Below are 18,045 nucleotides of genomic sequence, written 5' to 3'. Positions count from 1 at the left end.
TAGAGACTAGTGAGGATATTTTCTTCTGTACAAGTAGCTTTGGAATGTGTTTAAAACTTTCTAGAAAATGACAGGTGTTTGATAGGTAAGAAGAAAGGCTATCCTCTATCATAGACAATGGCAAATTTTAGATGTTTTCCTGACACTTAGCATACTGGAGTCTTTTTCTCCTTTTAGATGATCAATAAATTCAATCAAAAGTAATACCTTCTTTCAGCTTTCTTTGCACAAACATATTTATGTACTCTAAAAAGGAAAATACTGTCAATTCATGAAAGTATTACAAATGTAGAAGGCCTGTGGGAAAAGCTGATCACCGAGATCTGATCATCATCCCCAATCTATTTTCATTGTAATCACAAAACAGGGGCCAGTGTGAAGTTGCTTTCTTTAAAAAGAAAAAAGAAAGGAAAAAACCCATGCCAGCTCAAAGGATACAATGTATTTTGAAACTCTTTAACACTGTTTAAAGGGATACATTGGAGATACTTCCAGTTCTCAAAGTAACTTGTAGTATCTCAAAAGTTTATTAGTACATTGTGCCTTAATATTTGCATGTAGAAGCAATATGTGTTCTAACATGAAGATGTTTGACTATTGTTATTTTTAGCTGCAAATAATTGTTCTTTATAAAGTCTCTTTGAGGTCAAATTTACATTACTGTCTGCAGGATTTTAAGTTTAATGAAAGCACATATGCTGTTTTCAGTGATCAAAGCAAAAAAATTAAATAATGTTCTTCACACTTTCCAAGAATATGTTTATATACAGTTGTTTTTACAATATAAAATATGTTAGTTTGTGAGTACAACCAAGAAAGGCTACATCTAAGCAAACAGGTCTTTTAAAGATCATTCTTCTGTGTTCCAATGGCTTGTCAAAGAACATATGTTCCACATTTAAACAAATACTTAATACTGTGTCATTTTTCAAGAGAAGTTGAGCTAAATGCACCAATAGTAGGAAAATTCAGGGTTTTTTTTTTTTTTTTTTTGGTCACATCAGAAAGTACTGTAATTAAAACTTTTGTGTGACCTGGAATGTACCCATCACTTGGGCCTAAAACAGAAATATATTTAGGCAAAAAAGAACAAACATCCTGTAAGAGAAAGTACTTGCATATGGGTCAAGAGAGTAAGGTGACAGCTATTGTGGAAACAATTCTTGTGAAATTGCTAACTTTTATGCCCACACACTCCCAACCACTTTTGTTTACTTTGCTCTCCCCAAAGCTTTTCAAAACTTATACTCAGACATCAATGCTTCCCCTTTTGACACTACATTAAGCAGGACTAGGTATCAACGCGAATTCTATCAAAGTAGAAACACCCAGTTTTATGCTAGAGCCTAAGTGTGTAATAAACATCATGAGCTTGGTGGTTGTGATTTTTTTTTAAACATTTAAACAGTTCTGCCCTGTGAAACATGCCCTGTATAAACCAGGCAGCTTGACAAGAACTTTTCAACTACATTTTTCCTAGTGGCTAAAAAGAAACCAAGAATTTAGAAGGAAAGGGAGAGATGTGTAATAGGTGTTTGTTTCCTAAAGACCCTACAGAGACTTCTAAAGCTTTCATTGCTGTTATATTCTCATCGAGGGAGAATGAAGTGCACAAGCTGTTTAAAACTTTCCAAAGCAGGACCGAGTGGAGTTACTCAACTTGTTACGGATGCTAACTCATTGCATTTTCGTGTCCCGTTACTTTTACATCTAGGTGCAAGGTGAACTGTTGATTGCAGCCAGTAACCATCGTCCCCACCCCCACCCCCAAACAAGCACCTAAATTCTGACAGTGAAGAGCACGTTTCCCGTGAATGCGACATGCAGGTCCCAACTCCTGAAGAGTTTAACACCTCTCTCGTCCCGCGGCCCTTCCCTCCCTCCACCCGTCAAGCCCTTCGGTTTCCGTGTTCGCTTTTTCCAAGTTCTTTGGATCAGGATTGTCTACCCCACGCCGCGATGGAAATCCAATACTAACGACGAGGATAAATCACTCTTGTTCTGCAAACCACTTCGTGGAGATAGAGGGGACGTGAAAAACCTGACACAGGACTTCAATCGCGGAAGATCTGGGCGTCCCCAAACCGCGCTCCATCCCTCCCCGCAAAGACCCGGGCGCTCCCCTCCGCGCTTCCTCCAAGCTGCCTGCGGGATCCGCGCGGAGAGCCCGCTCCACGCCACGCGAGCTGCGGCCGCCGCGGGCGCCGAGGCCCCGCGCGCGCGTCGCGGGTCGCTCCCTCCCGAAAGGTGGCGATGGGCGGCGGAGGCGGCGCCGACCACCGTGCGTTCCCAGCCCGGGCAGTGCGCTCCCGGAGAAGGGCACGCCGCCCGCGAGCGCGGAGCGCGGCCCGGCCCCCCCCCCCCGCGCGCCCCCCGCACCTGTGCGCACGCAGCCCCCCGCGCAGACCCGGGACCTGACAAAGGAAAGGTGAGCGCCACCCCCCCCCCCCCCACCACCACCCCGATCCCCGCAGCCCGCCGTCCGCAGCCTCCCCGGGGCACCGGGCTTCCGCCGCCGAGTGTAAGAAAGGAGAAAGAAAGAATAAAACCCGCACCAAACCCAGCTCTCCGCCCCCGCGGCGCGGCGCGGCGCGGCGCGGGCGCGATCCCCGCACCTCCCGCCACCCCCCGGGGGTCCTGCAGGGAGGGGGGCCCGGCGGGAGACGGTCCGCCCCGAGCGCGTCCACAAAGCGTCCGGGCCCGCCCCCTCGGCCCGCGCGCGCGGCTCCGCGGGGGGAAAAGACTTGGGGTGGCGGAGGGGGGTGGCGGAGGGGGGTGGCGGGGGTGCGGAGGCTGCAGCCGCGGGAGGACGAGGAGGGGGCCCGGGAAGCGGAGACTCGGGCCGGGGAGGCGGCGGCGCCGCCGCCGCCGCCGCCGCCGCCGCCGCCGCCGCCGCCGCCGCGAGCCGCGTGCGCGCGCGGCCGCCTCGGCGGAGCGCGCGCGGCGCGTGTCACGTGGTGCGCGTGTCGAAGGTCACGGCGCGCTCACAATGGAGCTCTCGGAGTCTGTGCAGAAAGGCTTCCAGATGCTGGCGGATCCTGGCTGCTTCGACTCCAGCGCCTTCGCGCTTCTCGTCCGGGCAGCTTTCCAGAGTCTGCTGGACGCCCAGGCGGACGGGGCCGTGTTAGGTAAGCACTCAGCTCCGGGGCTGAGCGGGCCTGGGCGGCGGGCGCTCGCGGGGAGCCCGCCTCGGGAAGAGGAAGTCTCCGGGCTCTGCTCGGCGCTCCGGACGGGGTGCGGGGGCCGAGGCTGAGGGACGCCGCCGGGCCGGGGCCGGGGCCGGGGCCGGGCTCCGCCGGGACGCCGCGGCGCCGGGGCCCAGGGCCCAGGCGTTGCCGGGACGCCGCCGGGCCGGGGCTCTGGCTCGGCCCCGACGCCCAGCGGACCCTGAGCCTGGTCGTGTCCCCTCCCAGCACCTGCACGGAGCCAGCCACACATTTCGGGCCCGGGCTCCCTCCCGGCCTCTTTGTTCCTTTGTAAAGCCGGTGTCCACGTCTTCTGTGTGGCCTGAACATCCACGGGTTGCAGCCTGGCCGGAGGCGGCGGCTGTTTTGACACTTGCACTTCATCCGGGGAGCTCCCTGTGGTTCAGGCTCTCTAGACGAGGCAAGAAGGGGCTGCAAAGTGCCCGCACTCACTACTACGTGCAAAAAGTGACCACACTTTCCCACTTAGGGGGTACCTCAACTTCCTCTGATCGCACCAGTCTGTATGTTGCCCTAGAACCTTGAAACAGGGCGCACCAGGTTTTGTTCCGCCCCAGTTATCAGGAGGTGAGTGTCTTAGGCAGTCGGCCCGGGGATTGCAGAAGGCAGGGTCAGTATGGATTGAGGACACATTTGAAGACAGGTCGTTTTTAAATAGCGTTCTGAAATGTAAATACTCCAACAATTCAATTTTCTCTGTAGTGTCATAGACACTTGTACAAAAAGTATGAAAGTGGAAGTTCTTCAAAGAAAAATAGCAACCACCACCTGGGTTAATCGCAAAAGGAAAAAAAAGAAAAAAAAAAGGACAGCTGTCAAAACCTGACAATGCTGATAGAATATAAAAGAGAAACTTCAAAACCCTCCTTCTTGCCTTCCGTCCTATCTCCCTTGATGTATTAGTGCCTATGGGGTGAATTTCAGGTGAATACCTGAAAATGGCATGATTTTGAGAGCGAAGGTTATCCAAAAATTTGCACCATGTAAAAATATGTATCTTCAGACTTTCCTTTGAATTGATCCCACCCAGTGTTTGAATGGTCACTAGTAAGTTATTTTTTTCTTAAGGGCTTTGCTTTTAAAATCAGTAAAATATTAAGGCAAAATTAAAAGGCAATTGAAAACAGATTACAAAAGAATTATTGATGTATTGTCTTTTCTGCTTTGTAGTTAACCTTGTTGCTCATCTCATTTACTTACAATTGACTGCTTAAAACTGAAATTTTTTTGCTATCTTATAACAAGGGCTTTAGACTAACTTAAAGTGCCCTTTAGGAAGAGGATAGTAAAGAATTTATTATCACTAGCAATTAATTTATTTTAGATCACCCAGATTTGAAACATATTGACCCAGTGGTTTTAAAATATTGTCATGCGGCAGCTGCAACTTACATATTGGAGGCAGGAAAGCACCGGGCTGACAAATCCACTCTGAGGTATGGACTTATTAAGTATCCATTTGTTTTCAAACAGTATCTTTACGATTCCAATTTCACTTTTAAAATTGAGACTAAACTTTGCCTTTCCACCCCTTCTAGCACTTTCCTAGAAGACTGTAAATTTGACAGAGAGAGAATAGAACTGTTTTGCACGGAATATCAGGTCACTTGCTTTAAAAGTTTAAATTAACAATTACTACTTTTTTCAGCTCACTTTGCAAAGATGTGTTTCTCTCTTTTTTACTTCTACAGAATAATAAGGATTCCCTAGAAATCCTACTGGGAAGGTAAGTACAGTGTAAAGTGTCAAGCTGAGGCCCTTTACACTTGCAGGTATGCATGGAGAATGTTTGTGTGAAACACTACTGGGCAGAAAGTCCTGAGATTCTGATTCAATGGGGCTAAAGGGCAAGCGAAACAATTGTACTCAAGCAATTGTTTTTAAACAGACGTTTATTGAGATAGTTTTAGATTGTTTTTACTCTTCCAAGCATGAAAGTGAAGTTTAATAATACCTTCAGAATGGATTAAAATAGGGGTAGGGGGTGGAAGGGAGACACTATTTTTAGTAAAGATAAATAATGTCGTTTTTCTGTAGATATTAAGTGCAAAATTATTGTATCTTTCAGTATAGGCAAATCGCTCCCTCATATAACTGATGTTTCTTGGCGCTTGGAATATCAGATAAAGGTAAGGTTTAGCAAACTACTCACTAAGGTTTTAGAGAACTTTTTAAAAAGTAGTTGAGATTGATATGCATGTACTATGTGTTGTTTTAGACCAATCAACTTCATAAGATGTACAGACCTGCCTATTTGGTGACTTTAAATATAGAGGTATGTATAAGATGATCTGTGCCTGTCAGATATATAATGAAATCTCCAATATCCTTGATTTAAATACCAAGCCTTCTTTTTCTTCCCTAGAACGCTGATTCCGGGTCCAACCCAGATATTAGTTTTAGTTGTGACATGGAACAATTACAGGTACAGTCTTAGGATTTCTGAGTATCTTTTTCCATTTGTGTCAGTTATGATATGGAAAGTTTAAAAAGAAAAATAATCTAACCACCTGTCAGCAACTCATGAAGGTTAAGGATTTAAAGGGAAAAGCAATATTTTCACATATGCTTCACTTTTGACCTGAAGATGACACTTATGTTACTAATGGTCTATATTTTTTGTTCCACTTAAAATATACTTTTAAAGTCTAGTGTTTAGTGTAACTTCATCCAATTCACAGTGAGTTTGATCCAGTTAAGATAAAAGCAATGATATAAAAAACACCTTCTTTGCTTTCACAAATTGAATTAAATACTGAAAATTCTGTTTACAGCAGTTCAAAATGACTTTCTTAAAAAGGGGAAGTAAATTTAAGATTTAAACTGTTTGTGTTACCAGTGTAAGACTGAGGAAATTGAAAACTACTTTGATAGACATGGCAACAAACTTTTTTTTAACAATGAAGGTCATTTCTTCACCAAATGAAGAAATTTAGATGAAAATGAGTTTTTCCAAGACATCTCCTGTAGAGTCACCCTAAGTAACTCTTAAGATAACTTTAAGCTTTTAGAAAATGTGCACACAGCACAACTAATTCATTAGATGACTTAGGACATTTAATTTAGACACTATTTGCCTAAAAAAAAAAAAGGAGAGTTCAGTTAGAAATTACACTTCAATCTGTGGGCATAGTTGATTTGAAGATGAGCCACAGCCGTTGGTCAGAGCTTCAAATCCTGGGTCATCTTAAATTTGCTGAGAGAGAAAAAAATGTTCTCCCAACTTCATTTTCGTACAACTTCTCAAACTTGGATACTTCGTCACCCACGTTCTCCTAACACCCGGCCTGGTGCACGTTTGTAGGACTTGGTGGGGAGACTCAAAGATGCCTCGAAAAGCCTGGAAAGAGCAAGTCAGTTATGAGTCGGCTGAGCGCGGAGGAGACCCCTAGCTGCCCTGCTGCTGCCCGGCCAGCCGGCCTGGGTGCCACCTGGAAGTCCTCCTCTTCTTCGGGGGAGGGGGGGCATTTTCATAAATGGACTGTTTGAACACATGGGGCTTTTGTACACGTGAAGAGGTGATGCTGGAAACTCGAGTCCCCTTTCGTATCAACGGTTTCTCCCATCCTGATCTTTGTCAAGTCCCATCAAAGAAAGTGTTGCACCCCGAATAAATGAGGTGGCGACGTTGCCCTGGGCGTCCGCGTGCTGACTGGGGCTGGGCGTGCGAGGCCGCTGGAGAGCGCGCTAACTTTCAGCGCCCGCCTCTCCTCCGGACCCGAGGCCAGTGGGGGGAAGGGTGCGACCCCGGAACCGGGGACCCCGGGGCTCGGGCGCGGCGCGGTGCCCGCTACCTGCGCGGAGGGGGCTCGTCCCACGGGCCGCCGCCGGCCTGGCTCGGAGCCGCGGCTGCCGGCGCGCGCCCCGCCTCGGCCGCGGGAAGGCAGGAGCGGGCGGGCGCTGTTGTTTCCGCGAGTCCCAAGTAGTCGGCCGCAGGTTCGGCGCCAGCGTCTGGGCCGCAGTCCGTGGGGCCGGCGCGGGGTGTGGAAGCCGGGCCGCCCCCCCGCCACCGTCGGCCGTGGGGGGGGCGTGGACGTGCGCACGCCGCGGGCAGAGGGGGGAGGGCAGGAGAAAGACATAACGGCGGCGGCGGTGGGGGGTCTGCGCGCCGCGCGGGGCCGGAGCGATACCCGCGCCGAGAGCAGGGTGGCGCGTGTGGCCCTGTGGAGAAATGTCTCCGCGGCCGCGCCAACGCTGCCGCCGCCGCCGCGGCGCAGAGCTGTGGGGGGGGGGCGGGGGGGGAAGGCGCGCGGCGCGGAGGGGAGGGGGCGGCCACGGGCCCGACTACACCGACACTAATTCCCAGGCCGCCCTTAAGGAATGAGGGGGAGCACGTGACCCGGCAGGGGGGGCGGCGGGGGGAGGGGGCGGGCGGACTCCGAGCCATTTTGGAGCCGGTGTCAGTTTCCACTCTGCCTTCAGCGGTGCATTTTTTTTTCCACCCTCCCCTCCCCCTCCTCGTCCTCCCTCCCCGCCCCCCGCCTCTCCGCCCGCCCGCCCGCACAGACGGCGCCCCCCGCCCCCCCCCCCGCAACTATGAAATAATAATCGTAGTATTAAAGGCAGAGATCGTGGCGAGACAATGGGGATGTGGGCGAGGGAGCCCCGATCCGGATTAGAAACACCTCCCCGGCCCGCAGAATAATACCGCTCGCGCCCCCTCCGCGCGCGCCCTCCCCCGAGCGCGGAGCGGGCGGCGGCGGCCGAGGCGGCGGCGGCGGAGGAGGAGGCCCCGGAGGAGGAGGAGGCGTTGGAGGCCGAGGCGGAGGAGGAGGCCGAGGCGGCGGCGGCGGCCGAGGAGGAGGAGGAGGCCGCGGAGGAGGAGGAGGAGGAGGAGAAGGAGGAGGAGGCCGGGCTCGGAGGCGGCATGAGCCGAGCGCGGCGGCCGCGGCTCCTCTCGGCTGCGCTCGTTGCCCATTGACAGCGGCGTCTGCAGCTCGCTTCAAGATGGCCGCTTGGCTCACATTCATTTTCTGCTGAACGACTTTTAACTTTCATTGTCTTTTCCGCCCGCTTCGATCGCCTCGCGCCGGCTGCTTTTTCCGGGTACGTAGGAGGCCAGGCGCCTCCGGGACGGGGCCGGGGGGTGGCGGGGAGTCGCGCGGGGGGTCCCGGGCGGCCGCGGGAGGACGGGGAGCGCCCCCCCCCCCTTTACCCCGCGCTCGGTCCGCGCCGGCCGGAGGCGCTGACAGCGTGGGCGCCGAGCCCCGCCGCCCGCCGCGGGCCCCGCGCCGCCCCGCGCCCGCGAGCGCGCGCCCCCGCCCGCCGCCGCCCGCGGCGCCGGGACCGACCCGCAGCCCGCGCCGCGCCGCCGCCGCCAGCCGGGCTCGGCGCCGCTCCAGCCGCCGCCCGCCCGCCCGCCCGCCCGGCCGCGCCGCCTCGCCTCGCGCGCGGCCCCACGTTTTAGTTCCTTTCTCCCCCGAGCGCCCCTCCGCACCCTCGCGACGCACATGGTCCGCGGGGAGGACGCTCGCCGCCCCGGGCTGCGCAGCCCTCCCGGCCGCGGCGCCCTTTGTTGGGAGGTAGATCGGGAGGAGACCCGGACGGGCTCCTGAAATCGGGAGCTGCTTGGGTCGAGTGGCTTCCCCCCTCGCCCCGAGAAAGGGCTCTGGAGGGGTTCGAACGTCCAGGGAACGCCCCCATCTTATAGGGACGGGGTGTGCGGGGGGCCGCGATCCCGCCGCGGTGGGTGTTAGGCGGCGGGGCGCCCCGACAAAAATGTTATTAACTTAAGTTGGAGGGACACTTGTGTGAAATTGGATGGCTCGTAAGATGGCGGTTCCCAGTTGTTCCCAAGGTCTGGTGCATTTCTCTTGAAAATGGGCAGGTTTTCGAGGTGGCATTTGCTGGGGATCTTGGACGGGGGCCCCAAACGGGCTTAGGACCTGCTCCCCGGGAGGTGCACATTTCAAATTTGCAGCGGTTTGAGGACCTGTGCATATATGCATCTGTAGCGAAGGTGGTGACGATGCGTTCGTCTTGACGGAGAGTTCCTTTCCCTCTACTTCTTTTTCCCTTGTTTCTTTTGCCTTCGCAAAGACTACATCACTTTTCTCTCCAGTGTGGGACACACTCACACTCAGGATCTCAGCCCACCACGTTTTGTAGGTTTTGCTAGATGTCAGCATAGGTCATGTGGCTTACAAAAGGATGCTTTGGGAAAGGAGCACTAAAAAGTTGATTGCTTATGTTTACCCAGTCAATTTGGGCTTGACAGCGATGGAGCATGATCTTTCCTCCAGAGATTTACAGTTAATAATTGGAAATAAACAAGTAGAGAGACTTTGATCATTCCCAGTTGCAATAAAAGGATTTAGTGGGCTTAGTGGTCACGGTTCAATATCTGAAAGAATCGTGTATTAACCCCTTCGCTTAAAGTAGGCAAAAATTCTGAGCTTATCTGTCCAAAGGCAAGCGTTAAGTCAGAATATGCAAAATGTTAGGAGTAGCTTGACCTGTATATAATGGGAATCTTAGCCTCCCCCCTCCCTCCACCCCCAAGTTTTGGAAACTCTAAACTATACTGGACTTGATACTTGATGTAAATTGTTGTAAGTAAGCTCATAAGTACTGTTATGAGCTTTCCTAGTAAGGTTGAGGTTTTAAGTAGATCGGCCAGAGGTTATAAGTAGAATTTCCCAGAGGTTGATTTTATGAGTAAAATCATATAAAAGTTTTATACTTGAGTTCGTTTCCATACATCTCCCCCAACATGAAGTCAAGAGATGCTTGCAATAACCTACTGCTGGAAATTATACCCCTAGTAATAGTATCTTGAAAGCCTTATGAAAGACACTCTATGCATGTGTATCAGATAAGTTTTTGTAAGAAAATGAAGCATTTAAGTGTGTCTGGAAAAAATTTTAATACTTCACCACTAAGTTCTGGGATTTATGTGAAATATTCAGACAGGCAAAAAAAAAAAAAAGTTCTCCCCACAGTCAACTCCAAATTTACCCATACTTGTATTGAGCTCTGAGCCCCAACTGGGGTTATGGAGTTCATTTGCATTTCTTAGATTGCTGTAGTCTTACTGATTGTTAACATAAGAACTTGCTTCTGTTTTCCTTCATTTTGACATCTCGGGTGTTAGGCCTCCAACTAAAAACTGACAGTCCCGACTGAGTAAGCTATAATGGCAAGTTTTAACAATTGAGTATTTTCAGTTGTAGGGTGCATTTTTAGTGGCTTGTGACTAAGTTGTGTGTTAGGACCTAGAAGATTTTCATTTCTAAGGGGCAAGAGATTACCTCTTAAACTTTATCAAGCATGTCAGGCGTTTTGGAAGTCTTCATTAGGTTGTCAGTACTTTCCAATAGGATAAAGAAAGGTTTAAAATTAAGTAACAAAGTGATGTTTGTTAATATTGTGAATGGTGTAGGATTGTGACCTGATTCTTCTCAGGGAATTGTGTGAATTAAGACACGATGAATTTGAAAGAGTTTTTGGTCAAGTATGTGTGACTTAAATGTTCATAGTCTCCTTGTAGATAACCCTCCACTGAAGCTTGTTTCCTGAGTTAGTATTTGTGTATTGATGAGAAGAAATAAAGGGAGCTGCTTTTGTTGGAGCCCTTTGGTGAACTTCAGGATCAGTGGTGTTAGTGTGGTATGCTTTCACAAGCAAGCAGTATCAACTTGCTGTCTTTCTAGGAAATTCCCTATGGCTTCACAAGAATTTTCTTTAAGCATGGAGAAGGCTAGACTTTAGTCACCAGTAGTAACAATTAGATTTATATATTACACTTCTAAGGACACTGCTCATCTTCAACATCTTTGCTACCTCGTGTAGGTTTATGTTAATGTAGGTTGACTACTTAGCTATAAACAAGTAACCCAAGACACCAGGACTTACACAAGAACTTTTCTGCTTGAAGTTGCTGCTTACCACTATGGTCACATTAGTAAGAGAGGCTTGGTTTTATTTAGTTTTGGTCACTGTACTAGTACTGACTTCTTAATTTCAGCTGTTGAGGTAGGTTGGATGGCATTTCCCTCTTCGACATTAAAATTCCCAAAGAAAAAGGTAACATTCCCTAAAAATAAAAGCCTAGGATACATCTTCACAAGTTGCTAGATTACCATTCGAGGCCCCTTTGAAGATGTGCTTCAGGCAGGTGTAGAAGCTCCGACTCATTTCCAACAACACTAGACACCAAGTAATTGACTTCCATGATGGCCCCCAGGTGTATTGTTGCTGACAGTTCCCTACCTTGACTTTTTAGACCCTACACTATCTTGGGAGTATCATTTCCTCGTGTGGCGGTTTGTGTGGAAGTTAGGCTGAGAAAAAATGACATTTGTTTTTCTCTCTTATCATTACTCTGGGTTGACAAGGTGTTGATTTAGCGTTGGGAATGGGCTGGTCACATGGTTCTTTCCATATCGTCACTGTCCTACCCATTGGTTTTTCTTGCCTCCAGCATAGTTTGTTCAATAGAGCCTCAACCTCCCGCCCCCCTCCTCTGGTAAAACAGATTTCAGTTTTCAGCCCTCCCCCCAAAAGTGTGCGGCTCATCTCATCTACATCTCCAGAGGACTTCCTAGAGGGGAGCTTTGAAGAGGTTCGGGTCAGGAACTATCAGTGCAACCCGAGCCTGGACGCATCGGGGCTCAGTGCACAGTTGGCAATTCTCAAAAAGATCACTTGGTGAGATGTTGACCCCGCGACGGTTAACGACGTGCGAGCAGCTCTCCGCGGCGTCGGCGCGGAAGGAGGCCCCCGGCCGGCTCCGGAATGGCCGGGGGTGCGCTCGGCATTTCCTTTGGCACTTGGCTGCCGGGGGCTCCGGGGTCCCCCTCCCCCGGAGCCGCCAGCCGGGCCCCCGGCCCGCGGCCCGGCGGGGCTGCCCCTCCCCCGCGCCGCGCGCCCGCACCCACCCCGCCCCCGCGCCGGCCCCGCCCCCGCGCCGCCCCTCCCCCGCGCCCGCGGCCTCCGCCGTCGCCGCCGCCGCGGCCCCTCCGCCGCCCCGCACGCCAGCGGAGCTCGGGGCTCGGGCCGGCTCCGCGCGGAGTTGCAGCCGTGGCCGGATGCCAAGTGTAAGTGTAAGTTGCTATGGAAACCTCGACCGAGGCGAGTTCCGAATCCCGGGCGCGACGCCGCTCCGGGCGCCGCCGGACCCGCCCCTCGCATCCCGGCCCCCGGGCGTCCCTGGGCCCAGGCCCCAGCCCGCCGAGGCCGGCGCGAGGTGCTGCTCCCGGGCCGGCACCCAGCCCCGGAAATGCCGGGGATGCAGCCGCGGCGGAATGGGCTTTCCCTTTGTGTGCGTGGAGCCCGGCAGGTTCGGGCGGCTCGGCCGTCTGATCGCCCGAGTCCCGGAATCCCCTCCGGAGAGCAGCCGGGAGGAAGTTTACCATAAGTTTGGAGACCTGGAAGCGGCCCTAGCGGCGGGTGGACGTCAGCGGGGACGCGCGGTGTCTGCGGCCGCCTGGGGGCTGCGGAGCTGGGGACAAATGGAAGAAAGAGACCCGAAGCCTCCCAGCTCCCAGCCCCCACCCCGGACCTTTTCATCTCCCTCCCGGAGGGCCTGGGCGGCCAGGGGACATTGAATTGCATCTTGTTTCCACCATTCCAGTAGTTTATTCAGATCTGATTCGTAAATTCCATCTGTAGAAAATGCTAGGGTTGTCCAGCTGTGCAGTGCTAACTGCGTTGTTTGAGAAGAATATACAATTCTTTGAAGTTGGAGATGATCTGGAGTCTATTTCTTTGACTCATCACCAAAATCTCTATGTCTCGCCAGGATCTTTTATCAAGCAGAAATGCATCGAACAACCAGAATCAAGATCACTGAGCTAAATCCCCACCTAATGTGTGTGCTTTGTGGAGGCTACTTCATCGACGCTACCACCATCATTGAATGTCTGCATTCCTGTAAGTCCAGCCTTAGTCCTCTCTTGTGTCGTGCATATCCCAGTTATCTGTTAACAATTCCCACAGTTCTTCAGAATATTGGTACAATTGGAAGGGAGTCATTTTCTGCTGTTGTATTTAGTGACCTTGTTACTACTTACTACAAGTAACAAGGTGTCAGTGTTCTCAAGATATTGACTAGTTTGGTTTATTTACTTGAAGATACCACTTTCCATTGACCATCTTCATTATTCATATTCTCAGGACATCAATTTTAATGCTTGTTTCTAATTTCGAAACTTTCCTGTTCTTCTAGTCTGTAAAACATGTATTGTACGTTACCTGGAGACCAGCAAGTATTGTCCTATCTGTGATGTCCAAGTTCACAAAACCAGACCACTACTGAACATAAGGTAGGAAGACGGGTAAATTCCTTGTTTGCATTACTGGAGTTGCATAATTTACAAACAGGGAAGGCAGTTTACTCTCAAATCCCCACCTGATATATATATGCTTTGGTGGGGGAGGGGGGCGGTAGCCCCACTTTTTTGCATTTTTAATGGTGGTCACATTTACACAAAGGTCACTATTACAGTGATTAAGACTTTTTTCTATTGCTTAAAGCTGACAGAAGAATACATTTTAAAAGTGTTTACATATGTTCCTCTATTCTCTTTTCATATTAGCAACTGTACTGTCTTGAAAAGCCAACTTGACTCAGCAGATATAAAGTATGGCTGATATAAAATGTTTCTTCTCATTTGAAATAATACTAGAAAACATTTTTTCTCATTTATATGTGCAGTTATAGACAGCATCATAGTCAAGTAAGATAGCACCAAAAGGTCCATCTATAAAAGCAGAACATTTTTAGTTTTTGCCATGTTAACAATTTACTTACATTCTTTTTTCAGGTCAGATAAAACACTTCAAGATATTGTATACAAATTGGTTCCAGGACTTTTCAAAAGTGAGTAACTTGATTAAATGAATTTGAAAACAGTATTCATTGATTTGTCCTGTTGTACCTTAATGTGTAAATCTTTTTCCTTCCTTCAGATGAAATGAAGAGAAGAAGGGATTTTTATGCAGCTCATCCTTCAGCTGATGGTAAGCTTGGGGTGTTGGGTGACATTTTATTTCGGTGAAACTAGTCTAATTAAAATGTATTTGTGCTCTTATTAGTATCAAAGTGGTGATAGAGTGCCTGCTTATTGGGCCTAATCCTCTGGGTTTGATTTGCAGCACCATTAGAAAAAATATGTATATTGGAATTAAAGTATCCTTTATATCCTTCTATAAAAACATTTTAACTAGATGTGTAATTTTTTAGAAAGTTGAATTTCAAAATGTCTTTATAGCTGCCAATGGCTCTAATGAAGATAGAGGAGAAGTTGCAGATGAAGATAAGAGAATTATAACTGATGATGAGATAATAAGCTTATCCATTGAATTCTTTGACCAGAACAGGTAAGTTGTCTAGATAATCTATGCTATGCTGGTATATTTATTAGATACATTATCTCACTAATACATTTTGTTTCATAGATTTGATCGGAAAGTAAGCAAAGAGAAATCTAAAGAGGAGGTATGTTCCTTGTTACAGAAACATAAATAAATTCTTGATTTTTATGAGAAGTAATGTTTTCTGGGGTCAGAAGATTTTGTTTAACAGAAAAAAAATGGCCTTGTTTGATGTTTAAGAGGATCTGTCAACTCTAATTAATAATTATAATTATATAGTTACTTTTAAAAGATGTTTTCCATAGATCATGCTACATGCTTTAATATCCTTAGACTGTTATGTTAGGAATTTGTTCATTTCATATTGTAAAAATACTAAACTCAAAGTATAATTAGTTGGGAGTGTAGTTGTGTCTGATTTTGGTATTTGCATTTTTATCATATTTAAGGGATTGAGTTGAAATGTTTTGTCTGAAAGGTAAGAATTGAAAAAAAATCACTTTTGTAAATGTGTTTGTAGGTGAATGATAAAAGATACTTAAGATGCCCAGCCGCAATGACTGTGATGCACTTAAGAAAATTCCTCAGAAGTAAAATGGATATACCCAATACTTTCCAGGTACCTACTTTATGGTCTTCATGAATTTTACATTGATTTTTTTTAAACAATTTAATTTGTACTTTGGGGGTTCTGAGCCTTCAAAGAACAATAGAAAAAACTTGTAATGCTTAAGTCATCTCAAAATATTTTGGTAGTGTTTTATGCTATGAAAATAAATCTTTTAATTTCTAGAAATATTTTTCTCTCACTTAAACTTTTAAAAGGAGACTGTCTTCCCCCAAGTATTTGGAGAGGTTTTTAAAGCATTTTGGGATTATGTTTAGATGATGAAAACATGTAGATTTGCCTTTTCTTCTTTATGTCACAATACTGCAAATGCATTTCAATAGATTGATGTCATGTATGAAGAGGAGCCTTTAAAGGATTACTATACACTAATGGACATTGCCTACATTTATACCTGGAGAAGGGTAAGAAGCATATTTGACTGCAGATGATTGTGGCCAAATACATTCAAAGAGTTGAGGATGATGAGTTTTTTTCCTTTTTAACTTTGTAGAATGGTCCACTTCCCTTGAAATACAGAGTTCGACCTACGTGTAAAAGGATGAAGATGAGTCACCAGAGAGATGGACTGACAAATGCTGGAGAACTGGAAAGTGACTCTGGGAGTGACAAGGCCAACAGCCCAGCAGGAGGTATTCCCTCCACCTCTTCTTGTTTGCCTAGCCCCAGTACTCCAGTGCAGTCTCCTCATCCTCAGTTTCCTCACATCTCCAGCACTATGAATGGAACCAGCAACAGCCCCAGCGGGAACCACCAATCTTCCTTTGCCAATAGACCTCGGAAATCGTCAGTAAATGGGTCATCAGCAACTTCATCTGGCTGATTCCTGAGACTGTGGAGGGAAATGATTTTAAAACCCCGATTTATATAGATATCTTCATGCCATTACAGCTTTATAGATGCTAATACATGTGACTATCGTCCAGTTTGCTTTCTTTTGTAGTGACATTGAGTTTGGCTATAAAAGATGGACTAGATGTGATACTCATGTGGACGTTAATGGAAAAGATTGTTTCTGTAAAGAATTGAATTCTGGGAAGGCAGGCAAGATCTTCTTCCTGTGTGTCAGGAAAGAAGTGAAGAGGTTTCAGTAACCATTGTTTGGATTTGGAAATACTCTGCAGTGGATTGAAGCATTTGGGCCATAGTTTGTTACTGTCAGTTAAGACCTACATCACATTTTCCTTGATTGTTGTTTGTTATTATGCTGTTTTGTGAACCTGTAGAAAACAAGTGCTTTTTATCTTGAAATTCAACAAACAGAAAGAATAAGCATAGAATAATGCATTCTATGTAGCCATGTCACTGTGAATAACAATTTCTTGCATATTTAGCCATTTTAATTCCTGTTTGATTTTTACTTCTCTGTTGCTACGCAAAACCGATCAAAGTAAACTTGTTTTACAATCTGTATGCCTAAAAGCGGGTACTACCGTTTATTTTACTGACTTGTTTAAATGATTCGCTTTTGTAAGAATCAGATGGCATTATGCTTGTTGTACAATGCCATATTGGTATATGACATAACAGGAAACAGTATTGTATGATATATTTATAAATACTATAAAGAAAATATTGTGTTTCATGCATTCAGAAACTGGTTGTTTAAATTCTCCAAACTGGTTCGACCTTTGCAGACACCTGTCCCTACCTTGTGGTGAGCCTTACCAGCATAGAGTAAATGTGATGTGGAAGTCTAATTCCAAATTCTGTTCCATTGGAAGTAATTGCCAAGTCATCGTAATTCTGACTTTCCTCCAGTAATGTTTACTTTTAAAATTAATTTTCAGTAAAGAAAATTTTAGCTAAGGCTTATAGAGTGTCCTACTTTTCCATTGGTTATGATGGGATGAATGTGTTTTTTAAATGCATTTTAGCACTGTAACTCTAAAATTTTTAACTAAACCATTTTAATTCCTGGAAGAAAGCATTTTATCTAAAATTATTTTAATATGTGATACAGTAACTTCCAATTAAGAGTTGTTTTAATAGTTATGCCTGCTCTTTTGTCTGGAAGTTAGAAGCAATTTATCATAGCTTCTACAGATATTTTTAAATCAAGTAAACATGTCAAATTTAAAAAAAAAATCCCATCAGTTTCAGTTTGTGTTTTGCTTTGGTCGGACTTGGTGTGTTCATCCCTCATCAGTTATTTGTGAGGACGTTTATCCTATATGATTATTGTTTCATGTTTGTATGGGAAATTGTAGCTAAACATTTCATTGTCCCTCAGTATGCAAAAGAAGCACAATTCTATTGCTTTGTCTTGCTTATAGTCATTAAATCATTACTTTTACATATATTGCTGTTCTGCTTTCCTTGAAGACTCAGTAAATGTTTTATGAAGCCACAAAATACATATATTTTTATTTTGACCTAAATTTGTACAGCCCCATTGTATGTGTTGTTTCTAATTATAGTTGTAAAATGAAATTTCATTTGTAATTGGAAAAATCCAATAAAATATTCATTTAGAAAATAGCTAAGATCTTTAATAAAAATTTGATATGAAAAGCACAATGTGCGGAAGTTTTGGAAACTATTGGATTATAACGAGTGAAAGTTGAAGGGAATACATCCCTGTCTTACTAAGAAGTACATGATTTGTTGTGTATTGAGAGCCCAGTGAAAGATGTATCTGTTTATTTACAATCTTTGAAGTAAAAGTTACCAATGTTTGCTAATTTGGGTGAATTTAACTCATTTTTCTAGGCTTAAGTTTTTCATGATGGACAAAAGACAACTTTTTAGAATAGACTTCTTTTTAAAAATCAGATTTATAACTTCTGTAGGCCCCTTTTCCCCACACTTGAAAACATTTCCATTTATTGTATTTGGGACAGGATTTATTTTTACCCCTGGTCAATTTGAAAATTGCTTAAGTTTCAAAAGATA

The 18,045-nt window shown here is 46.7% G+C and overlaps 2 protein-coding genes across 3 annotated transcripts; both read left to right on the top strand.

Moving 5' to 3' along the window:
- Positions 1-2,946: 2,946 nt before the first annotated feature.
- Positions 2,947-6,836, top strand: Commd3 (COMM domain containing 3). 2 transcript variants are annotated; one of them, XM_048367564.1, is made up of 8 exons: positions 2,950-3,128; positions 4,531-4,642; positions 4,745-4,808; positions 4,898-4,932; positions 5,275-5,335; positions 5,425-5,481; positions 5,572-5,631; positions 6,511-6,836. In XM_048367564.1, exons 1-8 carry the CDS (start codon positions 2,990-2,992, stop codon positions 6,568-6,570), a joined length of 588 nt encoding a protein of 195 aa, XP_048223521.1. In that variant the 5' UTR covers positions 2,950-2,989; the 3' UTR covers positions 6,571-6,836. The 2 variants fall into 2 exon arrangements, with proteins under 2 accessions (XP_048223522.1, XP_048223521.1); XM_048367565.1 differs by lacking the exon at positions 4,745-4,808 and having other exon boundaries at positions 2,947-3,128; positions 4,855-4,932.
- A 1,193-nt stretch (positions 6,837-8,029) lies between these two features.
- On the top strand, positions 8,030-17,834 carry Bmi1 (BMI1 proto-oncogene, polycomb ring finger). Its single transcript, XM_048367563.1, has 10 exons — positions 8,030-8,252; positions 12,949-13,079; positions 13,375-13,471; positions 13,973-14,028; positions 14,118-14,168; positions 14,420-14,528; positions 14,607-14,646; positions 15,043-15,141; positions 15,474-15,554; positions 15,644-17,834. Exons 2-10 carry the CDS (start codon positions 12,968-12,970, stop codon positions 15,971-15,973), a joined length of 975 nt encoding a protein of 324 aa, XP_048223520.1. The 5' UTR covers positions 8,030-8,252; positions 12,949-12,967; the 3' UTR covers positions 15,974-17,834.
- The last annotated feature ends 211 nt before the right edge of the window (positions 17,835-18,045 follow it).

This window comes from Perognathus longimembris, chromosome 18 (assembly GCF_023159225.1).
Source record: "Perognathus longimembris pacificus isolate PPM17 chromosome 18, ASM2315922v1, whole genome shotgun sequence".
Taxonomy (NCBI): domain Eukaryota; kingdom Metazoa; phylum Chordata; class Mammalia; order Rodentia; family Heteromyidae; genus Perognathus; species Perognathus longimembris.
Note: the sequence above shows the minus strand (reverse complement) of the source record. Positions and strands in the feature narration are given on the sequence as shown.

Excerpts from the sequence above, each read along its gene's own strand:
- Commd3 (XM_048367564.1), top strand. The coding sequence starts at position 2,990 with ATGGAGCTCTCGGAGTCTGTGCAGAAAGGCTTCCAGATGCTGGCGGAT. Across the intron at positions 3,129-4,530 it reads GGCGGACGGGGCCGTGTTAG|ATCACCCAGATTTGAAACAT; the intron begins GTAAGCACTCAG and ends AATTTATTTTAG. Across the intron at positions 4,933-5,274 it reads CTAGAAATCCTACTGGGAAG|TATAGGCAAATCGCTCCCTC; the intron begins GTAAGTACAGTG and ends TGTATCTTTCAG.
- Bmi1 (XM_048367563.1), top strand. The coding sequence starts at position 12,968 with ATGCATCGAACAACCAGAATCAAGATCACTGAGCTAAATCCCCACCTA. Across the intron at positions 14,169-14,419 it reads AGCTCATCCTTCAGCTGATG|CTGCCAATGGCTCTAATGAA; the intron begins GTAAGCTTGGGG and ends ATGTCTTTATAG. Across the intron at positions 14,647-15,042 it reads AAGAGAAATCTAAAGAGGAG|GTGAATGATAAAAGATACTT; the intron begins GTATGTTCCTTG and ends ATGTGTTTGTAG.